The sequence below is a fragment of the Nerophis lumbriciformis genome, linkage group LG01, assembly GCF_033978685.3.
Source record: "Nerophis lumbriciformis linkage group LG01, RoL_Nlum_v2.1, whole genome shotgun sequence".
NCBI lineage: Eukaryota > Metazoa > Chordata > Actinopteri > Syngnathiformes > Syngnathidae > Nerophis > Nerophis lumbriciformis.
In genome coordinates this window covers 68,541,308-68,562,273 of record NC_084548.2, presented here as the reverse complement: position 1 = coordinate 68,562,273, position 20,966 = coordinate 68,541,308, and the positions used below count along the sequence as shown (strand labels likewise).

The 20,966-nt window shown below is 37.2% G+C and overlaps 1 protein-coding gene across 1 annotated transcript; it reads right to left on the bottom strand.

Moving 5' to 3' along the window:
• Positions 1–8,936: 8,936 nt before the first annotated feature.
• Positions 8,937–14,727, bottom strand: LOC133614423 (glia maturation factor-like). Its single transcript, XM_061972367.1, has 6 exons — positions 14,651–14,727; positions 14,514–14,561; positions 14,394–14,445; positions 9,286–9,350; positions 9,147–9,220; positions 8,937–9,073 (listed from the first exon to the last, which is right to left on the bottom strand). Exons 1-6 carry the CDS (start codon positions 14,724–14,726, stop codon positions 9,008–9,010), a joined length of 381 nt encoding a protein of 126 aa, XP_061828351.1. The 5' UTR covers position 14,727; the 3' UTR covers positions 8,937–9,007.
• Positions 14,728–20,966: the final 6,239 nt, after the last annotated feature.

Here is a 20,966-nt window from a genome sequence, read left to right as displayed (position 1 = left end):
CCATGTGGTGATATCCTTTACACGCTGATGTCGTTTTTTTGATGCAGGGATCGAAGGTCCGTAATATCACCTCTTACGTGCAGTGATTTCTCCAGGTGGAATTCTTTCCCATTCTTGCTTGATGTACAGCTTAAGTTGTTCAACAGTCCAGGGGTCTCCGTTGTGCTAGTTTAGGCTTCATAAGGCCAGTCTAGTACCCGCACTCTTTTACTATGAAGCCACGTTGATGTAACACGTGGCTTGGCATTGTCTTGCTGAAATAAGCAGGGGCGTCCATGGTAACGTTGCTTGGATGGCAACATATGTTGCTCCAAAACCTGTATGTACCTTTCAGCATTAATGGCACCTTCACAGATGTGTAAGTTACCCATGTCTTGGGCACTAATACACCCCCATACCATCACACATGCTGGCTTTTACACTTTGCGCCTATAACAATCTGCATGGTTCTTTTCCTCTGTGGTCCGGAGGACAGGACGTCCACAGTTTCCAAAATCCATTTTAAATGTGGACTCGTCAGACCACAGAACACTTTTCAACTTTGCATCAGTCCATCTTAGATGAGCTCGGGCCCAGCGAAGCCGGCGGCGTTTCTGGGTGTTGTTGATAAATGGCTTTCGCTTTGCATAATAGAGTTTTAACTTGCACTTACAGATGTAGCGACCAACTGTAGATACTGACAGTGGTTTTCTGAAGTGTTCCTGAGCCCATGTGGTGATATCCTTTACACACTGATGTCACTTTTTGATGCAGTACCGCCTGAGGGATCCAAGGTCTGTAATATCATCGCTTACGTGCAGTGATTTCTCCAGATTCTCTCAACCTTTTGATGATATTACAGACCGTAGATGGTGAAATCCCTAAATTCCTTGCAATAGCTGGTTGAGAAATGTTGTTCTGAAACTGTTGGACAATTTGTTCACGCATTTGTTGACAAAGTGGTGACCCTCGCCCCGTCCTTGTTTGTGAATGACTGAGCATTTCATGGAAGCTGCTTTTATACCCAATCATGGCACCCACCTGTTCCCAATTTGCCTGTTCACCTGTGGGATGTTCCAAATAAGTGTTTGATGAGCGTTCCTCAACTTTCTCAGTCTTTTTTGCCACTCGTGCCATCTTTTTTGAAACATCTTGCGGGCATGAGCTAACATTTGCATAATTAACTATGATGCATGTATTTTTTTTTTGAAAGCATGCAAAAAATATATGCATATAGTTATTTTGTTATTGGTTATGATTATCAACACATATTTTTGTTGTTACATGATATCATTTTGCTGTATTGTTCAGCTGTTGCTGCTTATTCTATCACTACAGTTTAACACATTTAGTACACAACGATATCTGGAAGCCTGTTGCCTAGAAACCCCAACTCTAATTTTAAAACAAATTTTCTATTCAATATTATGTGGAAGATTATTTTCATGAGATGATTACCTTCATTTATTGCCAAAGTGCATGACTAAAATGTATAATTATTTATTAATGTATTATTTTTATTATGTATTAATCAATATTAATGCCTATTAGTGTAACATTTTTGTAGTTTTTAATATTTCTGATATTCATTATGTTATGCATTATTCACTTGTGTAAGTAGTAAGCACTAGTAAGCATAAGAAGAATAAAAGGTCATAAATATGATTAAGAAAAACATTAGCATTATGTTTTTATGAACATACTGTTCAAAATAGAATATTCAGCATCAAGAAAAATCTAACTTAAAGAAAAAAAAAAGATCAAATTATCTTATATTTTTGCTAGAATATCTTTATTATGTTACTAAAAAAAAATCTAATAAATACAAAAATATGTTTTGAATATGAAGATCAATGCTAAAATCATGATAAATACCATAAAAGTAAAATGACAAAGAAGCTCAAGTGATTAAAATGTCTAAAGACAATAGTTGCAATCATGTGACCTCAAGGGACTTCTGGGCATACATTTCCCCCGTTAGCCTATATGTCGATGTGTCATTGACCAGGCTAGCATACTAAGCATTACACTAGGAGCTATGCACCATCACACTAAGCATCCGTTGCACGAACATACTAGCTGTGGGATCACAGTCTGGTATGGATGGCTGGCAGCACTTCATAGCAGCAGTCGACCTCCAGGGCCCCAACTCCCCGCCACTCTGTTGCGAGTTGTCGTGATTATATGTAACATGTTTATGTGTGCATGGCAAGATGGATCACATCATGGAGAAGCTTGCTGAAAAAAAAAATGGAATATGAGGGCCAACATGGACAAATCGAACAGACAAGCCATTGTAATGTCTGCTCGCGGAAAAACAAACATCCTAATCTACGATTTGACTCCCTCGAATGGCCTTGACGCTGTAAACAACAGGAACAGGCTGTTCTGAAAACATCCCCGATGACACCTCGCTTTTGACCTCCCTCCCTCCTCAACGACACCTGGAGTCGAACTTTTGCTTGCATGCAGAACGGCCCCAGGCCTATGAACACTATATCAACACACCCAAGACAATGGGCATATACACACACACACCCTCCCCCACCTCACGCCTTCACCGCCGCTTGATTCCCCTCGGGGTGATGGATGGCTGGCAGCACTTCATAGCAGCAGTCGACCTCCAGGGCCCCAACTCCCAGCCCCTCTGTTGCGAGTTGTCGTGATTATATGTAACATGTTTATGTGTGCATGGCATGGAGGTTTTTTTTTCCCACTCCAGACTAGGCCCCCTTAGGAGCCCAGTCTAGATTGTATTTTTTTTACTCATCTTCTTCCCCAGCGTTTTACCTTTTTCTCATCTTTTACGGGGCGCCTTAGGCAACCCATCAGCGTTCCTGTTCTGTAACCCTGTACACTCAATGTTTATACCAATCAATGTTTATTTATATAGCCCTAAATCACAAGTGTCTCAAAGGGCTGCACAAGCCACGACGACATCCTCGGTACAGAGCCCACATAAGGGCAAGGAAAAACTCACCCTGTTTGTCTAATCTTGAACGGGTTTGTGCTGTAAACATAGTTTCGTTGTACTTGTGCAATGACAATAAAGTCCTATCCTATCCTATCCTAGCTTTGTTAGACAAGACCGTAGACTGTATTGGAAAATATAGTTTATATATCAAATAACCATTTCCATTTATTACAAGTAATAAGAAAACGTAAATCCCTTACTTACCTATAAAGGAGGAAATTAGCAAGTTTGCTATCAGATGAAAAAATGTTCTCCGCCTTCAATCTTCTCCATCTTTCAAGTAATATGGATCACATCCCGGCTTTGTTGAGAATCATAACAAGGCCTTTTAGGTTTACTAAGGTCTGACATGTTTAGTAACTCTACCAGTGGCAGTAGCCGGACAAAGATGGATGCGACTCACTCACTGACTTTTGAATTGGTCAAACGGTATAGGGCGGGACATTGAAATGAAAACAATAACAAGATTTCGGGGCTGTAAATCTAATTTTGAAATGAGCTTATCCCGACTGAACTACCGTTATCAGTTATAGAGGTATCGGAAAATAACATGAATTTAAAAAGACTAGTCCATGTCTTTGTCTCCAGCAGGTTAGACTATGGCCTTCTCTCTGGGCTCTCTAAATGAGCTGTAAAGCAGCGGAATGTACATCCAGACTCCTGCTGCTCGAGTCCTGATTAGAACCAGGAAATACGACCATATTAGTCTAGCACTTAGGCCACCGCACTGGCTTCATGTTGCTCAGAGAATAGACTTTAAAACACCTCTGAAGTCTTGTGCCAAAGTACATCTCTGACATGTTAGAACCACATGAACCATCCCGAGCTCTAGGAACGCCAGGGAGCGGTCTCCTGCTGGTGCCCAGAGTCAGGACCAATCATGTTGAGGCAGCATTTTAGTTTTTAAAAGGTGGAATAGTCTTCCAGAAGACGTGAGAGGCTGAAAACACTTTTATTGAATTGCGCATACTGACAACTGAAAGTATTTTATCTACACTTTTTAGGTTTTAAATGAAATGATGATGGTTTTATGTTGATTATATTTAATGATTTAATTTGAATTCTGCTTATTTTTATGATTATTTTATTTATATTTTTGCATGTAAAGCACTTTGAAATGCCTTGTGTGCAAACTGTACTCTATAACTAAACAGGCCTTGCCTTGCAAATACAAGTTTAGTATTAAAAACCTGAAAATTATCTATCTAAACGTACACTAAATAAATAAATAAAAAAAAATTGTGTTTAATTACAAGTTAACTGCAGTATAAACAAAATACTATAAAGAACGATAAACAGTTGAACATATTTGTATAATATAAAAATGCATCCTTTAAAACAGGGGCGTCAAACTGGTTTTCGTTGAGGGCCACTTCGCAGTTATGGTTGCCCTCAGAGGGCCGATTTTAACAATGAATAATATATGAATATACGTATATATATATATATATATATATATATATATATATATATATATATATATATATATATATATATATATATATATATATATATATATATATATATGTATATGTATATATATATATATATATATATATATATATATATATATATATATATATATAATACAATACAATAACAATATTTTTTTTACATAAGCTGCAAAAACAATATTTATATTTTACTTTAAAAAATATATAATAAATATATTATATATATATATATATATATATGTATATGTATATATATAATATAATAAATATATTGTATATATATATATAATACATTAACAATATTTTTTTACATAAGCTGCAAAAGCAATATTTATATTTTACTTTAAAAATATATAATAAATATATTATATATATATATATATATATATATATATATATATATATATATATATATATATATATATATATATATATATATATATATATAATATAATATAATAAATATATATATATATATATATATATATATATATATATATATATATATACATTAACAATATATTTTTTTACATAAGCTGCAAAAACAATATTTCAATTTTACTTAAAAAACTGGCAACTCAGTCGCCAGAATTTTACAGTAAAAGCAGTGTTTTTTTTACAGCATATAAAAAAATGGTATAAATGGAATGGAATGGAGAAACAATACCACTGTTTGTAGCGGAAAAATTCAAGCAACAGAGCTGTCTTTTTTTTTTTTTTTTACCGTAAAATCTTGTTGTTTTAATGTTGTTGTTTTTTTGTGTTTTTTATTGTTTTAGTGTCTTACTGTATATGGAAAAAAAAGTACCAAAGTGTGTTTTATAGTAAAAAAACGTAAAATATTTTGTCAATATTACAGTGTACAAGTTGACTGATAGTTTGTTTTGAAATCATAAGTCAAGCAGATATTTAATTACAGTATTTATCTTTATTTTAACAAAAAAAAACATTTTTTGGAATACATGGTAATATAATATTTTGATTTTGATAATGTTGAATTTTAAAAGATATGCAATTGCATGCGGCACATGATTTTTAATGTCAAAAAGGGAAAGAACAAATATATTTAGTAAGAAAAGATGAAGTTAAGGTTAAAGTACCAATGATTGTCACACACACACTAGGTGTGGTGAAATTTGTCCTCTGCATTTGACCCATCACCCTTGTTCACCCCCTGGGAGGTGAGGGGAGCAGTGGGCAGCAGCGGTGCCGCGCCCGGGAATCATTTTTGGTGATTTAACCCCCAATTCCAACCCTTGATGCTGAGTGCCAAGCAGGGAGGTAATGGCTCCCATTTTTATAGTCTTTGGTATGACTCGGCCGGGGTTTGAACTCACAACCTACCCATCTCAGGGCGGACACTCTAACCACTAGGCCACTGAGTAGGTGCTTTGAAGCATTTTATTAACGCATATTATTTCCAGGCTTTCGCCGGCCACATCAAATAATGTGGCGGGCCAGATTTGACCCCCCGGGCCTTGAGTTTGACACCTGTGCTTTAAAAAAGGGCGGTAATTAATTTAAAACCTCTTCTCACTCCGGCGCTTACCAAAGGCATACGGTAAATTTAAGCATGCGCTAATTAATTTAAAACCTCTTCTCACTCCGGCGCATGCGGTTAATTTAGTGTGATGTAAATTTGAGTGTGATGTAAGGATACCATCATGAAAAGCACATTTAATAAAAAAAAACGTTATTATGGTCTAACCTTTACTTATAAATGAAGTCCATGCGCCGCTCCTTCTGAACAAAAGCATCAATAACTTGTTTATAGAAGTCTTCCTTACCTTTCTTCAGTTTTAAAAGTCTCTCTGTCTCGATGGAGATCTTCCTTTAATTATTACCTCCTGCTTCGATTGAAAGTCCAGTTTAGAAAACTGTTGTTGTCACTTCTTCTGCAGCCGAGTAGTCGCAAGAATGATCCCTGGGATCACTAGCGCCCTCTACCACCATGAGGCGGGGAAGTCATATAATGACTCATATTTGACACACGCAGCTATATTAATAAAACATTTTTTCAAAATAAAGCGCTTTGAAAGACGCAACTCCAACAACAAAAAGTCAGCTCTCCACCCATACTTGCCAACCCTCCCGGATTTTCCGGTAGACTCCCGAAATTCAGCGCCTCTCCCGAAAACCTCCCGGGACAAATTTTCTCACGAAAATATCCCCAAATTCAGGCAGAGCTGGAGGCCACGCCCCCTCCAGCTCCATGCGGACCTGAGTGAGCCTGTTTTCACGTCCACTTTCCCACAATATAAACAGCCAGCCTGCCCAATCACGTTATAACTGTAGAATGATTGAGGGCGAGGTCTTGGTTTCTTATGTGGGTTTATTGTTAGGCAGTTTCATTAACGTCCTCCCAGCGCGGCAACAACACACAACAACAGCAGTCACGTTTTCGTCTACCGTAAAGCAGTTTGTCTGCCGTAAACAGCAATGTTGTGACACTCTTAAACAGGACAATACTGCCATCTACTGTACATGCATATGTGACAATAACATCTACGGCTTTTAGAGAGTGCAGTGCACAACTGTGCACACAACAAGGAGACGAAGCAGAAGAACGAGGAAGATACAGCCATGGCGACGCCGACGACGAGTAAGATGAAGAAATACGCTTGTAAGTTCCAAGCCGCAGCTGCGATTGGACCTGGATAGCCTCCGGGAAGAAGTAGTGGACTACCAAGTGCTTGGCAGTGAAGATCTTCCTCAGGAAGCAAGGATTGACCGGTTTTGGGCCATGCCAAGGAGAGATGGAAGATTCCAGACTCTAGTGCATTTGATGAAAGCACTATGTGCGTGCCACACAGCAATGCATCATCAGAGAGGGTGTTCGGCATGGTTAGAAAAATAGTGACAGAGAATAGAACAAGGATGGACAATTCAACCCTTAACTCAACAATGAGTAGATGAGTGTTATGTGTGTGTGTATGTGTACATAAATGAACACTGAAATTCAAGTATTTCTTTTATTTATATATATATATATATATATATGTATGTGTGGGAAAAAAAATCACAAGACTACTTCATCTCTACAGGCCTGTTTCATGAGGGGTTCCCTCAATCATCAGGATGAGGGAACCCCTCATGAAACAGGCCTGTAGAGATGAAGTAGTCTTGTGATTTTTTTTCCCACACATACATATATTGCGCTCTACTACGGTATCGAGCACTATTTTTTGGATAACCTTATTAAGACATATATATATATATATATATATATATATATATATGTATATATATATATATATATATATATATATATATATATATATATATATATATATATATATAATAAAATAAATATATATATATAGCTAGAATTCACTGCAAGTCAAGTATTTCTTATATATGCTGTGTATATATATATATATATATATATATATATATATATATATATATATATATATATATATATATAATAAAATAAATATATATATATAGCTAGAATTCACTGCAAGTCAAGTATTTCTTATATATACTATATATATATATATATATATATATATATATATATATATATATATATATATATATATATATAATAAAATAAATATATATATATAGCTAGAATTCACTGCAAGTCAAGTATTTCTTATATATGCTGTGTATATATATATATATATATATATATATATATATATATATATATATATATATATATATATATATATATATATATATATATATAATAAAATAAATATATATATATAGCTAGAATTCACTGCAAGTCAAGTATTTCTTATATATACTATATATATATATATATATATATATATATATATATATATATATATATATATATATGAAATACTTGACTTGGTGAATTCTAGCTGTAAATATACTCCTCCCCTCTTAGCCACGCCCCCAACCACGCCCCCGACCACGCCCCCCACCTCCCGAAATCGGAGGTCTCAAGGTTGGCAAGTATGTCTCCACCACTACAAACTAACACAATATTAATAATAATAATAATAATTGCAATTATATAATAACACAATATTGATATTGTTTATTTAAAGCGTATTTTACCTTTTTTTTTTTTTTTTATATAAATTAAGCATTTCAAGCATGTAAATAACAATACTGCAGTAGTATTGGCCACGAGATGAGACTGACAAATGTGTTTAGAAGGTAATAAACTGAGCAGTTCCCTCCTTACTGTTCTTTTAGCATATTCAATAGCTTGGACTTTAAATCCTACTGAATAGCTCTTTATCTTCTTCCCTTTATGCGATTTTAAATTATTGAAATGAGCCTCCTCCATTTTGGAAAATGATGCCGTGAAAGGTGAAGTGTCACTCGTGACGTGACGAGTTTGACCCGGCGGTAAAACGAGCCATGCGGATAATATATATAGTTTTTTATTCATTCGTACCGCGATACTATACGAGTACCGGTATACCGTACGACCCTAGTCTGCTCCACACGCAAAACAAACCCTAAAATAACATGCAATTGCAGAAAAACAAAACAATCATGGCTTTCCACAAACAACAACACGTCCTTTGGTTTCAGAGTAGCAGACATCTTTAATCTGGGATCCATCCAATCAATGGCAGTCAAATGGACAGAAATAATGAACTGCGATTAATTATTCAGCGAAAGCCTTTGCAAACTGTTCCTCCGTAATGTCTTCCACTTTTTCAAACATGAAGGTCTGAGGGAAGCAAAAAAAAAGCCATTCTCAGTATTTGGCGTGTGGTGACGTGCACGTTCAATGTGATCGGTACCTTTTGGGACCCTACAGCTTCGGCCAGTGGTTCTATGCAGGCTGTATAAGACATCCGTTCTCTCAAGTCGTACCCTGGCCGATGGAGAGCACTTGTGAAGGGATGGTGTTTGAGGAACATGCGGTGGAGAAATACTCACCAGGTGGCTCCACAAACAGTAAACACGGACAGACATATTTGCATTGATAATAGTAGAGAATTAATGTAAAAAAATAATGATAAAAAAACAGTTAAGGAGGAATATCGTAAACAAATAAAAATGTGATGATGTAATAGTGTGGTGTTGTTGCGCTATATTATGAATTAGACAGGGTGTTATATTTTATTTTGAAGTATCGCTTTAATTTTATGAAGAACCGGATGTCCGGTGCGGGAAGTGTCTGCTGTTTATTTTACCTCTTCCTTCGGACTTGTGAGTGGAAGGTAATAGTTCTTCACTGCTACGTGTTTCTTCATATTGTCCCTAGATACTTTAAAAGTCAACCCAATAATGTTGTGGGTATAAGTGATGTGATGTTTTAAGTAATTTTCCCGCACAATGTCGTTTATTTAGAAGTAGGACGTCGACTGTGTGAATTGTTTGGTCGCAGATATCAGTCCGCCAGAAAGCTAGTGACCTGTGTGTGTGTGTGTTCGTGTTTCCAACACAGGTATGCGGATTTGTGCATTATTATTTTGTGATAAAACGTTTTTGTTAATGTAATTTAAATTATTATTATTTTTATATGAATGAATGTTTGTTACTTCCTCTTATTTCGGACTTTTGAGTGAAAGGAGCAGATATCAGTCCGCCAGTAAGCTAGATACCTATGTGTGTGTGTGTGTTCGTGTTTCCAACACAGGTATGTGGATTTGTGCATTATTGTTATTTTGTGATAAAACGTTTTTATTAATGTAATTTAAATGATTATTATTTTTATATGAATTAATGTTTGTTACTTCCTCTTATTTCGGACTTTTGAGTGGAAGGAGCAGATATCAGTCCGCCAGAAAGCTAGAGACCTGTGTGTGTGTGTTCGTGTTTCCAACACAGGTATGTGGATTTGTGCATTATTGTTATTTTGTGATAAAACGTTTTTGTTAATGTAATTTAAATTAATATTATTTTTATATGAATGAATGTTTGTTACTTCCTCTTCCTTCGGACTTTTGAGTGGAAGGAGCCGATATCAGTCCGCCAGAAAGCTAGAGACCTGTGTGTGTGTGTTTTGTGTTTCCAACACAGGTATGTGGATTTGTGCATTATTGTTATTTTGTGATAAAACCTTTTTGTTAATGTAATTTAAATTAATATTATTTTTATATGAATGAATGTTTGTTACTTCCTCTTCCTTCGGACTTTTGAGTGGAAGGAGCAGATATCAGTCCGCCAGAAAGCTAGTGACCTGTGTGTGTGTGTTTCATGTTTCCAACACAGGTCATCAATAAATGGTGAAATGACGGCAAGATGAAGTGTCTTTTATTTAAAAAACTACACAACGCAGAATATTAATAATAATAATAATTATATTGAATATCCCGTTTGACACTTGTTTTAGTCTCGGCCAAGTTTTATAGATTTACGCAAGATAACTATGTTTGGGGAGAACAAGTTTCGTGTTTTTTCCCCCAGCCGATGCAGGGCATCTGTCTTTGTATTAGTTTCGTCCTAACTGAGGGATGGATGAAGATAAACGCCAGAGGAAACTGGAGGCTGGGAGAGCCAAGGTTAGTTGCGGCGCACTCTAATGTTGGAATGCTAGCATTGAGCCAACTCTTTTGCAGAGGTGTGGACTCGAGTCACATGACTTGGACTCGAGTCAGACTCGAGTCATGAATTTGATGACTTTAGACTCGACTTGACAAAATGTAAAAAGACTTGCAACTCGACTTAGACTTTAACATCAATGACTTGTGACTTCACTTGGACTTGAGCCTTTTGAATTGACATGACTTGACATGACTTGCTACTTTCCCCAAAACCCAAAGATGAAAAAGTTATTCGGGAGCGCTCCGTATTTTTCATTGTGTACTTGTCTATCAGCGTTGCGTGTGTCAGCTGGTGTGGTCTCAGTACAACAGCCAATCAAATTAGATCTACTTTGTTTTCATCACACAGCATTCATCCAATCAAATTGAAGGACAACCAACGAAGAAGACATAATGATACCTAAAATAATTTTGTTTGGGTATAAAAATTACGAGGTGGTCAACACAAAACGGTTTGCAGTATGCAACACATGCGGTTCGAAAATTACTGATGGAGAGGCAACAACTTCCAACTTCGTCCGGCATTTGAAGTTGCACAAAGAACGGTAAGTTTTGAATGTAAGATAACGTTTATTGGCTAAGTAACGTGACTTTTATTTGCTGTGTAGTTAAATCAGTGAGGCTGTAAACTCACTGCTAACGTTATAACGTTATTGCAAACACGGGAATCTGTTGCAGTTCACTACCTTATTCATACTTTTTGTTCAGTGATTTTTTTTAAGCAGGGTTACGTTAGTCAATATATCACACGTAACGTTAGACGGCGGTCAGCAGCACCGCGTATTTTAGCCACCTAAAAAAAGACAAAAATAGTAAAATAAAGGTCAGTTAAAATGTATACTATATTATGAATATGTGTACCGTTTTAGCTAGCTTTCTGACATACTGTTGGTTGTTTACCTCAGTGGTCCCCAACCACCGGGCCACGGCCCGGTACTGGTCCGTGGATCGATTGGTATCGGGCCGCACAAGAAATAAATTTTTTTTTTCTTTTTTTAATTAAATCAACATAAAAAACACAAGATACACTTACAAGTAGTGCACCAACCCAAAACAACTCTCTCCCCCCTTTTGTTCTGGGCATTGAACATGAAGACTCTTCCTTCACTGTTCCGAGTGGCCATGAGAGTCCTCGCAGTGCCTGCCTCCAGTGCTCCAGTGGAGCGAGTTTTCAGCCATGGTGGCATCATACTACGCCCCCATCGTGCACAAATGACTGACAGACTCTTGGCTAATTTGGTCTTTTGCAAATGCAATGCAGCATAGGACCCTGACATATAAAAAGTACAACTTTTTTGTTATGTTCACATATATGTCATGTTTTTTCAATGTTAACACTTTTGTACAAATAAGTACATTTGCACTTTATTTTTCAATGTGTTTGTTCTGTAAAGGAATGAGTTAATGTTTAAAATGACTGGTTAATAGTGCTATTATAAAGTGCAATGTCAGCACAATTTTCTTTCCTGCAATTTAAAATGCACTTGTTTTAATAAATAAATACAGCGTTTGAAAAGCATACACAATCTGTGTTAATATATTAGTCTGTGGTTAAAAGGACTTGAAAGGACTCGAAACTCAAAATGCAGGACTTAGGACTTGACTTGAGACTTTCCAGTGTTGACTTTGGACTTGACTCGGGGCTTGCCTGTCTTGACTCGGGACTTGACTCGGACTTGAGGGCAAAGACTTGAGACTTACTTGTGACTTGCAAAACAATGACTTGGTCCCACCTCTGCTCTTTTGTTATGGGTTGGCGTAGTTTACTGCTAAATACACTTTATTAACACCACTTTAATGAATGTTTGCTTTTAACTCGTGCAAATTCAGTGCTTAGGTTTTAGCCCAATCTACGACAATTTAACTTAAAACCCAAAAGACGCGGCTAGTGGGACGACATCTACAAACCCCGTTTCCATATGAGTTGGGAAATTGTGTTAGATGTAAATATAAACGGAATACAATGATTTGCAAATCCCTTTCAACCCATATTCAGTTGAATATGCTACAAAGACAACATATTTGATGTTCAAACTGATAAACATTTTTTTTTTTTTTTGCAAATAATCATTAACTTTAGAATTTGATGCCAGCAACACGTGACAAAGAAGTTGGGAAAAGTGGCAATAAATACTGATAAAGTTGAGGAATGCTCATCAAACACTTATTTGGAACATCCCACAGGTGAACAGGCAAATTGGGAACAGGTGGGTGCCATGATTGGGTATAAAAGTAGATTCCATGAAATGCTCAGTCATTCACAAACAAGGATGGGGCGAGGGTCACCACTTTGTCAACAAATGCGTGAGCAAATTATTGAACAGTTTAATAAAAACCTTTCTCAACCAGCTATTGCAAGGAATTTAGGGATTTCACCATCTACGGTCTGTAATATCATCAAAGGGTTCAGAGAATCTGGAGAAATCACTGCACGTAAGCAGTTAAGCCCGTGACCTTCGATCCCTCAGGCTGTACTGCATCAACAAGCGACATCAGTGTGTAAAGGACATCACCAAATGAGCTCAGGAACACTTCAGAAACCCACTGTCAGTAACTACAGTTGGTCGCTACATCTGTAAGTGAAAGTTAAAACTCTCCTATGCAAGGCGAAAACTGTTTATCAACAACACCCAGAAACGCCGTCGGCTTCGCTGGGCCTGAGCTCATCTAAGATGGACTGATACAAAGTGGAAAAGTGTTCTGTGGTCTGACGAGTCCACATTTCAAATTGTTTTTGGAAACTGTGGACGTCATGTCCTCCGGACCAAAGAGGAAAAGAACCATCCGGATTGTTATAGGCGCAAAGTGTAAAAGCCAGCATGTGTGATGGTATGGGGGTGTATTAGTGCCCAAGACATGGGTAACTTACACATCTGTGAAGGCGCCATTAATGCTGAAAGGTACATACAGGTTTTGGAGCAACATATGTTGCCATCCAAGCAACGTTACCATGGACGCCCCTGCTTATTTCAGCAAGACAATGCCAAGCCACGTGTTACATCAACGTGGCTTCATAGTAAAAGAGTGTGGGTACTAGACTGGCCTGCCTGTAGTCCAGACCTGTCTCCCATTGAAAATGTGTGGCGCATTATGAAGCCTAAAATAGCACAACGGAGACCCCCGGACTGTTGAACAACTTAAGCTGTACATCAAGCAAGAATGGGAAATAATTCCACCTGAGAAGGTTAAAAAATGTGTCTCCTCAGTTCCCAAACGTTTACTGAGTGTTGTTAAAAGGAAAGGCCATGTAACACAGTGGTGAACATGCCCTTTCCCAACTACTTTGGCACGTGTTGCAGCCATGAAATTCTAAGTTAATTATTATTTGCAGAAAAAAAAATAAAGTTTATGAGTTTGAACATCAAATAACTTGTCTTTGTAGTGATGTCCTGGCTTGTGCAGCCCTTTAAGACACTTAGGATTTAGGGCTATATAAATAAACATTGATTGATTGATTGAGAATAACTGACTTTGCGTAAAATCATAGAGTAAGGATATCTGGGCTGCCCTGCTGGTACTTTGCCTTTCACTCCATCCAGTGAGAGGCCCTGCAAGACAAAGTTGAGTCTGTGAATGCGACGTTCAAACATTGAACGCCCCCCCCCACCCCACTTTCCTTATAGTACCCGTCCAGGAACACCTTGTTTTTGACAAGGTCGACCTTCACTGCAGGAGAGATGCGCAGACGTTTGCTTTCATGATGGATGTCAATAACGCTGCGTTGTACGGCGTGATACCCAAGCTTCGCCACTCACTTATCACGCTGCCATTGGTTCCATGAGAGTCCTCAACCGTGGCCGCCAGCTCCTCGTCCATTTCAGCCGCACCCATAAATGCCTGCGTGCGGGATAGACATGAAATTGTACAAATCGCCACCACGACTAATGACGATGCTGGCGCTCTCCCGGGGTGCAGGGAAGTTAGGCAAAGTGCAAGCAGAAGTTGTTATTGCGAGGTACCAAGGAGGAGATACTACTAAACTCAAAACCAGTGAAGTTGTCACGTTGTGTAAATGGTAAATAAAAACAGAATACAATGATTTGAAAATCCTTTTCAACTTATATTCAATGGAATAGACTTCAAAGACAAGATTCTTAAGGTTCGAACTGGAAAAGGTTGATTTTTTTTGCAAATATTCGCTCATTTGGAATTTGATGCCTGCAACATGTTTCAAAAAAGCTGGCACAAGTGTCAAAAAAGACTGAGAAAGTTGAGGAACACTCGTCAAACACTTATTTGGAACATCCCACCGATGGAACAGGCTAATTGGGAACAGGTTGGGTGCCGTGATTGGGTATAAAAGCAGCTTCCATGAAATTCGTTCACAAAAAAGGAACGGGGCGAGGGTCACCACTTTTGCGAACAAATGCGTGAGCAAATTGTCCAACAGTTTAAGAACAACATTTCTCAACGAGCTATTGCAAAGAACTTAGGGATTTCACCATCTACGCTCCGTAATATCATCAAAAGGTTCAGAAAATCTGAAGAAATCACCGCACGTAAGCGGCAAGGCTGAATGCCCGTGACCTTCGACCCCTCAGGCGGTACTGCATCAAAAAGCGACATCAGTGTGTAAAGGATATCACCTTCAGAAACCCACTGTCAGTAACTACAGTTGGTCGCTACATCTGTAAGTACAAGTTAAAACTCTACTATGCAAAGCCGAAGCCATTTATCAACAACACCCAGAAACGCCGCCGGCTTCGCTGGGCCCGAGCTCATCCAAGAGGGACTGATGCAAAGTGTAAAAGTGTTATGTGGTCTGACGAGTCCACATTTCAAATAGTTTTTGGAAACTGTGAGGAAAAGAACCATCCGGATTGTTGTAGGCGCGAAGCGTAAAAGCCGGCATCTGTGATGGGGGTGTATTAGTGCCCAAGGCATGGGTAACTTTTTAAAATGTTTTTTTCTCTTAAAGGTACGCCACTTATTTGCTCAGAACTTGGTAACAGTTTTACATAAAGTCCAGTCAGGGGGTATTTTGGAGTAGAATTTGCCAGAACGCACTCATCTTTGCACTGACATATGCATTGACCGGATAAAATAAATGGTGTTATTGATTTTGCGTGTATACATGATTCATGGATAATCACACGAGAACGCATTATTTTAGACAACTCTTTTAATTAAGTGAGGAACAGGTGTGGCGGCAGGACAAGAAACGGAGAGTGACGGTGCTGTGAAACACAGGGACCAAACAGGAAATACTGACAAAACAAGAGCACGGGACAGGAAATGACACCAAAGACCGGAATAGTCCAAACTGTAATGTAGTGTGGGAAGGCAGTAGAAAATATTTGTGTTAAATTATTGTACTAAAATGACATTATTTCTACTTACCATTTTCCAGATCTTTTTCCTTTGGTTTCCTAAAGGTGATTAGAAAAAATATACATATTTTTAAGGAATTCTAATGACATACATTTCAAGAAATACAACAAAATCAGATTACAATCACTTCGACCTCAACACAGTTGTCTCTCCCATTGAATGTATCACAACACAACTGCTACACAACCCACCACAGTTAACACACAAGTACACAACCCCCCCAAAACATAATTTTATATCCACGGGTCCCCAAACCTTTTGACTAGGGGGGCCGCATTGGGTTTAAAAAATTTGGCCAGGAACAGGGCTGTATATATATATACGGTATATATTTATTACACGTTTTTTTCTTCTCTTTTTTAAACAGTGTTTTATTTATTTTTTGCACAAATTAAATGTTACTCGAAAATATTTATATATATATATATATATATATATATATAAATATTTTCGAGTATACTCGAAAATATTTTTATATATATATATATATATATATATATATATATATATATATATATATAAATATTTTCGAGTATCATTTAATTTGTGCAAAAAATAAATAAAACACTGTTTAAAAAAGAGAAGAAAAAAACGTGTAAACAAATTAAATGATACTCGAAAATATTTATATATATATATATATATATATATATATATATAAATATTTTCGAGTAACATTTAATTTGTGCAATAAAATAAAAAAAATATATGTGTGTATATATATTTTTTTTGCCTTTTGAATCACTGCGACAAAATTTGGACAAATTAAATGTTAGTCGAGATGCAAATAAAAGACTGTTTAAAAAAAAGAGAAGAAAAAAACGTGTTTACTGTTACAGTGTCGCAAAGTGATTCAAAAGGCAAAAAAATATATATATATATTTATCTTTTATTTATTTTTTCACAAATTAAATGTTACTTGAGAAAAAAAAATAAAAAAAATAAAATATATATATATATATATATATATATGCATATATATATATATATATATATATATATATATATATATATATATATATATATATGCATATATATTTGCATCTCGAGTAACAATTCATTTGTGCAAAAAAAGTTATATATATATATATATATATATATATATATTCATCATTTTTTAAATATAAAAACATTGTTTATATTTACAAAAAAGAAATATATATACATACGTATATAATTTTTAAATTTTTTATTTAAAAAAAATGCACAAAATTAAATGTTAGACGAGATGCAAATAAAAGCCTGTTTAAAAAAAGAGAAGAAGAAAACGTGTTTACTGTTAGTGTCGCAAAGTGATTCAAAAGGCAAAAAAAAAAAATATATATATATTTATCTTTTTTTTATTTTTTCACAAATTAAATGTTACTTGAGAAAAAAAAAAGATATATATATATATATATATATATGCATCTCGAGTAACAATTGATTTGTGCAAAAAAAATTATATATATATATATATATATATATATTCATCATTTTTTAAATATAAAAACATTGTTTATATTTACAAAAAAAGAAATATATATACATAAGTATATCATTTTTAAATTTTTTATTAAAAAAAATTGCACAAATTAAATGTTACTCGAGATGCCAATAAAATATGTGTTCACTGTTACAGTGTCGCATGCACATTCACACCCAGGCAGATAAGCAACCCACAATGTACCTTGGATATTCTAAAATGTGGAAATATTAAGGTCTATATGAAAAGAAATAATTCCAAATCAAACATGTAATAAAAAAAATGTTATTTTAATTGAATGAAAGTTACTTTACCTGTTTACAAGGCGCAGACAAATGTAGGTAGGCACACCTTGTTACAGCTCCTTTTATAGTGGAACAGGTAAAGAAATACCTGTGTTAAAGCCCCTTTTATAGTGGAAGAGGTAAAAAATACCAAAAAACCTGTTACAGCTCGTTATAGTGGAAGAGGTAAAAAAACAAAAAACCTGTTCCAGCTCGTTATATAGTGGAAGAGGTAATTAAACCTTTTATACTGTGTTGACACCCTAATTATTGTGATTTTATGATTGCGTGCTTGTGTGCTTACTGTATGCTTACAGTGTGCACATACTGTAATAATTAGTTATGAACTAAGTTAATAATTATAAAAGTTGCATTGTGAAAATAGATGTCACTTATTTATTTTTTGTTATGATTTGACAACATTAAGTACAATCCAGATGTGTGACATTCTCTTACATCACACAGCAACTCCAAAAAAAGTAAATTTCTACAATTCTTGTATTCTAATTGTATTCACATCTGCGGTCCCCTCCAAGGATTCTCATTGTCATCCCATTGGGTTTTTTCTTGCCCTGATGTGGGATCTGATCCGAGGATGTCGTTGTGACTTGTGCAGCCCTTTGAGACACTCGTGATTATATATATATAGCTATATAAGTAAACATTGATTGATGAACATTGAGTTATTTTTAATGTGTTTTTAGGGACCGAGTCCCTTTGGGACAGAGGACCCTATTGTATTTCTAGCGTTTTATTATTATACCGCCGCCTCTTTGAGCTGTAATTTGACCCCCTTAACATGTTTCAAAACTCACCAAATAGGACACACACATCAGGACTGGCGAAAATTGCGATCTAATCAAAAAACCAAACCCCAAAACTCAAAATTGCGCTGTAGCGCCCTCTAGAAAGAAAACACAAAACTGCCTGTAACTACCAGTACGAATGTCGTAGAGACATGAAACAAAAACCTCTATGTAGGTCTCACTTAGACCTATATTTCATACACTGACAACCCCTAGCAAACATCAACAAGAAGTTTGCAATTCCCCCTTCAAAACAAAACTTGTGTAAAAACAGTCACCTTTTTTCAAACATTATCTCCTCTGAGCGCGTTTGACGCGTCGGCTTCAAATTAGCACAGGAGAGAGATTGAACTCTTCTGATTAAAAGTTGATGAAAGAGTTTTAATTACTGCTACGGTTTGGATTTTATGAGCCCTCAAAGTCGGTCCCGTCCTTCGCTGCTTGCAGCTTTAATTTTTATTTTGTGCTTGTTTTAATCTTTGTATATGTGATATCACTTTTCTCAACCTTTCTTTAAAAAGCCTAACCAGGGACGAGGGTCGCAAATTAGCCTGTGGCTAGAAGTCCTATGTACTTTGACATTGGTTACCTATAGGGTGTGCAATATTTAATTGCACTGTCCCTATCAAATAAATAAATACATACAATTTAATAAAAATAATAATAATCTATGCAACATTTTGACCAAAGAACCACCATTACATGTTATGTAGACCACAAGGAAGTGTTTTACATTTAGAAAAAAATCATAATATGACCCCGTTAATGCCCTTTTTGTATGAAAATAGACCTGAATAGACCCGCTCATTGGCAGTGCCCCTTATAATCGGGTGCGCCCTATTGTCCAAAAAATATGGTAACTCATGCTATGAGTTACCGAAGCTCCCACTGACGTCTCATGTACACTTTCAGCTGTTCAATGTCGACCTCTTCCAAGGACGTTCATGACGGCTGAGAGGTCCGGGTTAGTGCGAGTCTCCCTTTTTTTATTTGCACCGCCGAAACGGGGGGCCTTATCTACCTCGCTAAAGTAAAAAACGTCCTTGTTCGAATCACTCTTTCTGGCAGGCAGGGGCAGCCTGGACAGGCCGTGGGCAATGCAGTAAAAGTTTGACTTACGATACTCGATGTCGTAAGAGTGAGCGGACCGCGGCGAAGCCTTGATGCAGCCAGCGAGGGGATGGCCGGGTTTGCAATCACGTGACCTCGAGGCACTCCCGGGTTTCAGGCGATGGTCGAGGGTCCGATCAGAGTACTGTTTGTTTACCTGTATCAGCGCAGATTTGGGAGTATTTTGTAAGGCCTCGGAGCAAACATACACTATATTGCCAAAAGCCTTGACTCACATATGAACTTGAAGTGCCATCCCATTCCTAACCCATAGGGTTCAATATGATGTGGGTCCACCTTTTGCAGTTATTACAGCTTCAACTCTTCTGGGAAGGCTGTCCACAAGGTTGCGGAGTGTGTTTATAGGAATTTCAAAAGCGCATTGGTGAGGTCACACACTGATGTTGGTCAAAAAGGCCTGGCTCTCAGTCTCCGTTCTATCCATCCATCCATCCATCTTCTTCCGCTTATCCGAGGTCGGGTCGCGGGGGCAGCAGCCTAAGCAGGGAAGCCCAGACTTTCCTCTCCCCAGCCACTTCGTCCAGCTCCTCCCGGGGGATCCAGAGGCGTTCCCAGGTCAGCCGGGAGACATAGTCTTCCCAACATGTCCTGGGTCTTCCCCTTGGCCTCCTACCGGTTGGATGTGCCCTAAACACCTCCCGAGGGAGGCGTTCGGGTGGCATCCTGACCAGATGCCCGAACCACCTCATCTGGCTCCTCTCGATGTGGAGGAGCAGTGGCTTTACTTTGAGCTCCCCCCGGATGGCAGAGCTTCTCATCCTATCTTTTAGGGAGAGCCCCGCCACTCGGCGGAGGAAACTCATTTCGTCCGCCTGTACCCGTGATCTTGTCCTTTCGGTCATAACCCAAAGCTCATGACCATAGGTGAGGATGGGAACGTAGATCGACCGATAAATTGAGAGCGTTGCCTTCCGGCTCAGCTCCTTCTTCACCACAACGGATCGATACAGCATCCGCATTACTGAAGATGCCGCACCGATCCGCCTGTCGATCTCACGATCCACGTTTCCCTCACTCGTGAACAAGACTCCTAGGTACTTGAACTCCTCCACTT

Bases quoted from the DNA above. Each gene is read 5' to 3' on its own strand.
- LOC133614423 (XM_061972367.1), bottom strand. From the start codon at position 14,726: ATGGGTGCGGCTGAAATGGACGAGGAGCTGGCGGCCACGGTTGAGGAC. The intron at 14,562-14,650 runs GTGAGTGGCGAA...TCTCTCCTGCAG, and splicing joins AACCAATGGCAGCGTGATAA to TGAAGGTCGACCTTGTCAAA. The intron at 9,221-9,285 runs GTGAGTATTTCT...TCCATCGGCCAG, and splicing joins ACTGTTTGTGGAGCCACCTG to GGTACGACTTGAGAGAACGG.